The sequence below is a fragment of the Branchiostoma floridae genome, chromosome 18 (genome assembly GCF_000003815.2).
Source record: "Branchiostoma floridae strain S238N-H82 chromosome 18, Bfl_VNyyK, whole genome shotgun sequence".
In the NCBI taxonomy this organism is placed as follows: domain Eukaryota; kingdom Metazoa; phylum Chordata; class Leptocardii; order Amphioxiformes; family Branchiostomatidae; genus Branchiostoma; species Branchiostoma floridae.
The window spans coordinates 5,494,511-5,499,425 of NC_049996.1; the positions used below are offsets into that span (position 1 = coordinate 5,494,511).

At 43.0% G+C, this 4,915-nt stretch overlaps 2 protein-coding genes across 2 annotated transcripts in view; one reads left to right on the forward strand and one right to left on the reverse strand.

The window, feature by feature from the left end:
- Nucleotides 1-109: 109 nt before the first annotated feature.
- LOC118406020 lies at nt 110-3,448 on the reverse strand. The gene is made up of 6 exons (XM_035805875.1): nt 2,871-3,448; nt 2,313-2,417; nt 1,777-1,861; nt 965-1,082; nt 635-761; nt 110-234 (listed from the first exon to the last, which is right to left on the reverse strand). The coding sequence occupies exons 1-5, from the start codon at nt 3,115-3,117 to the stop codon at nt 645-647; spliced, it is 672 nt and encodes a 223-aa protein (XP_035661768.1). The 5' UTR covers nt 3,118-3,448; the 3' UTR covers nt 110-234; nt 635-644.
- Nucleotides 3,449-3,544: 96 nt separating this feature from the next.
- Nucleotides 3,545-4,915, forward strand: part of LOC118405306 (3-oxoacyl-[acyl-carrier-protein] reductase FabG-like) — a 9,364-nt gene continuing 7,993 nt past the window's right edge. The window contains exon 1 of the mRNA XM_035804744.1: nt 3,545-3,625. Coding sequence (XP_035660637.1) covers nt 3,616-3,625 — 10 coding nt within the window. The 5' untranslated portion in view covers nt 3,545-3,615. The remainder of the gene's footprint in view (nt 3,626-4,915) is intronic.

The following is a 4,915-nucleotide window of genomic DNA, read 5'->3' on the forward strand; positions in this document are numbered from 1 at the left end:
AACCGCCCGACCATGTACCTACTAGATGAATGAAATATATCTGGATGTATTCACATTCATGCCAATCAGGTTGATAGCTCCCTTGATATAACGTGGCTGTGTTTTACTTTAAAGTACCACGTTTGTTTCTCTATTCTCCATTTGACACCCTAGATTCTTCCTTCTCCTGCTTGTTTGACAATGTTGCTTGCACGTGGTCACGACCCCCAGAGGGCACATGACACCAATGGAAATCTGTATTGGAGATATCTGAATGTAAAACAAGGCATCATCATCTTTGCCGCATATCAGCAGTGCAAACAAAACAAGTCATGCGCAAGTTCTGGTGTCATCATCTCATTCGTAAACATTCTAGGTCACAACAGCTTATCCTACATTATAATGCTGTCGCAAGCGTCACAAAGTCCAATGTCAACAATGGTGGGAAATATTTCACTGTTTCAAACAATGTCGTCATATTCCTTTCTGATGACGTCAGCATAGAATGACCACTTTAAATTAGAAGGACTAAAATGTTGTTTTGTTTTACCAAATCTGCGTCTACATCCTGCATGTCATCAATGTAGAAAGAAAAGGGCTTCTACAAGTCTTAAAATGGCTAAAAATTGGACCCAAAAGGTAGGCGTTCACTGACCTCTGCCCTCCTAGATGTCGCCCTTCTGAAGAATCGGCACTCTCGTGTGGCGATTGTGGCGCCCGATCAGCCAGCGGGTCAGCCACGGCCCGTGCACAGTCGTGTCAAACTCGTCCACTTCATCACCCTGTCAGACAAAAAGACAGTAAAATTAGATTAGATATGACTTCAGCAATCTTACTAGATATCTATGAGGTCACACAGACAGCAACTGTAATACTGTAAAGAATGCTTCCGCCCCAGAGGCGTCACAAAAACACTCAAAGACAGCCCAGTGCTCGTCTCGAGTTCGCCCCCGCGGTCAGCATCGCTACGAGGTACCTAGTTTGGATCCTTGGCGGTGCGCATCAGAACAGGCCTGCGCTTCTCCCAAAATCCGCTAGGCTTGTCAGTGTCCTGCCAACGCAGATCTAGGCTCCAGCGGATTTGTTCCGTTTTATTCAGGAGACTGGATTTCTTGGAAGAACCATGAATTACTTAATTGCTTTTTAACAGCTGATGCACAATAACAACAACAGTGACAAGGATAGTTCTGTCTGCATACACGTGATTATCTAAGCCATATCAATGATCAGGAATTACATCTGAAGCGATTTTCAAAGTACCAATGAAATGAAATTCAATCTGCCATTCACGTTAAAGTTTTGTCTTTTCAGGAGATATTTATATGGTATACAAATCAATTGTCTGCTGTCGAGTCCTGTGTGTTCCTTATACCTCTGTCACATTACCCACGATCTTCGGGCGTATCTATGGAAGATCAGCCATATTTAAGATCGACAGAGGAGTTGCGCGTATTTTTCACCTGAAAACTGTCCCTGTCACATATAAGCCATACTTTGTAAATTGCGCAATTGTTGTGCAATAAAGTTATCATTATAAGCGAGGCTCGGGCGATTGCCGAAGAATAGTCGTCCGATCGAATTTCACCAAATGTGACAGAGGTATTACGCGAGACATCATCAGTAACGGATTGTGATATCTCAGAAATTATCCATGCTAGGGCCAGTAGCCCTTTTTGTGACGTCATGATCAACTAAGCAGACAGTTGAATTAAAGATTACGCAGATGTTTGCAGAAATACTTTTCTACGTGAATGATAGAGAAAGTCTTATTTCACTGGCACCTCATCAGCAATGTACCTTCTGTGCGGAATGGCATTGTTGATGAATAAGACGCCCCCATAAGGAACTTCACAATTCACGAAGTCAGTCTTCATATTGACACCTGCCTAATTAGAACAAACAACGTTTTCATTAACCCTTATCACAGACTCGCAAGCGCTTACCGAATTTCTCTATACTCTTTGTCCACGTTCGTGATATTTCTAATTCGAGTTCTACATTGAATTGCTTTGGAAAATGAGAGTTGTCCAGACCCTATCCCCGCGCTATCTATATATTTAGAGGTGGTTTAACTGGCCTTAGGTATAACACACCAGTTTCTGTATATAGATATCTGGTATAATCGCCCTTCGACGTAACACATCAGCATCTGTATCTGTACAGCAGGTATACTATAACCTCCCTTCGGAATAACACACCAGCATTTGTATCTGTATAGCAGGTATAACCACTCTACGCAATGTTGAACACATCAATCCTAGGTTGATAACTCTGGTAATGAAAGGCATGACTATTTCTTGTTCTCCTTTGAGCTGGTACTAGCTAGAACTTACCCAGTGTCCTCTCCATCTCCTCCTCCAGTACTTCGAGTACCATGTTCCTCCCACCACCCCCACGTGGTCGGCTGTCACTCCCTTCCGGTGGCCCCGACGCACGACCTACACAGTGGAAACAATGTCATAGCATGTCCAGCACAAAGCGCGTTTTGCTGCAGTAGCAAACTACCGAGTCGCAAACATGTGCAAGTATGAGACATAATCACCTCCATGAAAGATGGCGGTATTTTTGTGTGTGTGTGTGTGTGTGTGTGTGTGTGTGTGTGTGTGTGTGTGTGTGTGTGTGCGTCTGCCTGTCTATCTGTCTCTCTGTCTGTCTGTCTGTCTGTCTGTCTAATTGCATTTCCGGATTTTGTTGCCAGCCTAAGTAATACCACCTCTGGATGGATTAAAAGGCTTGGAATCTTGGTCACATGCTGTTCTCTAAAACACACACACAAACGGACACACACACACGAACACACACACACACAGAGACACACACAGGCACACACATACATATACATACGAGTACACACACAGACACTCAGACACACAGACACACGCGCCTCTTACCTCTGTTCAATGTGTCAGTTTTCATTCCCTGGCCGTCGACAGAAACCGACACCTGTAAGAATGTCTCGTTCTTCTTCCGCCTGACTTTCTGCGTAGTTCCCAAGCCGTACCACCGTTTGTTAGGTAGACCTTCCACTGACTCTAGTCCGGCTGCGACAGAGATGCAGAGCTCACCGATGGTTTTGTCCTTGCACCGTTTCGCCTTTCGCAGTTTAAGGACCAGTTCCTCTGTTGGTGACCATGGCATGAACTCAGTAGAATTTTTTCTTGTCAGTTTGTACCTTTTTCTTGCCGTGGCGCATTGTTACCAGATACTTGCCCTGACTCTGGCGATTAACGTTGCCCTCGTGTACCGTAACGTTCAGCTTTGTCTGGCCGCTCTGTCTCTTACCTCCAGGCCTGAGCAGTGACAGCGCGTGTACCACAGTAAGATATGCTGAAACTGCCTTGTCTATGATGCCCATTTTACTGAGCGAAGATTGCAAATACAGCTTTAGACAAGAAAGAACATGATAGATACGTGTTTGTATCCTCAACAATATTCCTGTGTTATTCTACACTGAAACTGAATGCTATTCTGGAACACTGTATAACAAACAAATAACTTTTTACCAATTCATTGTCCCTGTAAGTGGAAGATACAATGTTCTAGAACACGCTCATTTATTTATAAACAACGAGATTCACCTTTACAACTTTCCTAAACTTTGTTACTCATAGCAGAGAGTTGGTGGACCTCTGGTACATGACATTTGGTATGTTTAAAGAACAATCTTCCAACATCATCATCATCACCCAAGAATGATGAAATTATGATTATTAATGTTGTTTAGTTGCAGTGACACTAAGTCGTCCAATGATTTTAATTCAATTTTCGTTGGATTATAGCAACAAAACTTTAACGTTCATGAAACTTCAACTTGTGAGCTGATTTCCAAACACGTTTCCTCATACTCGAGTTCCAATGTCCTACAAGTAAGCAAAACAAAGTGTCCATCTTTCAAACTTTTAGCATGTTTTAGGTTTAGTTTGTCTGACTGTGTTTGTATTTCTGACCTAATATCTTAGCACAACCCAAGAAGGTGTGGACATGTTGGCACCACCGCATATCACATCTGCTCAAATTTGAACATGTTTTTGACTATGTTGTTGAATTTGGTAAAACTTGTGTTGATCTTTTGCAAATAGGAATGCCATCAACTTGCGAATACATTTTGTCACAGATCACGGAACCTTTCATATGTTATCAATTTTATTTACAATCGCACAAAGGTTCAGACGTGGTATAGTTGTCCGTAAGACACAGCTTTGGTGAGAGCGACTTCTATATGTTGATGGTGGTACTGCAACAATAGTGTACTGACGTGGCGTGTATACAGACATCCTGGCGTCTCTATATTTTGTGCAATGTTTTTAAAACAATGTCTTGGCATTCCAAAATAGCTATAGCAAATCCTTATAATTTACAAGGAAAGTCATCATAAAATAGAATTCAATGTAATCAACAGTCGAAAGGAAGCCAGCGTTTAATTCGTTGTGTAATAGTCCCCAAGGCAACTACCTTGTTAGTAAGTTTATGTTGGTTTTACTCTGCGTCATAATGATTGTTGCGCTTTATCATCACCTGTTATTACTACATAGGCCGGGTCTCAGTCAACGTGGTAGTGGGGACCCCAAGCTGTTTGCGTAAATATTGCGTGAATGGACAATTCTGCTATAGGTCAATAGGGGACGCTTTTGATCCATGTAACCAAGCAGGTCCTTCGGTAGCATACGATAGTACCAAAAGCTGCCTGAGGAGAAAAGCCGGCATAGGAGTGTGTTTGGCTACCGGAGGCTGATGACTCCCTTTGGACAGCTCTGATACTGTAATTTCATGCCACTGGTAAATCTGTCTGGAGATTAGCTTTCCCTACAAGGACAAGGCAAGTGAAGTCAAAGTCAAAGAAGCAACATGGGCGACCCCGGTCTGTGTGACAGGCTGAATAAGGCTTGGGTGACATTTCCAAACCGGCCCCCGGCCTAGCCTGGAATCCAGCCGGGTT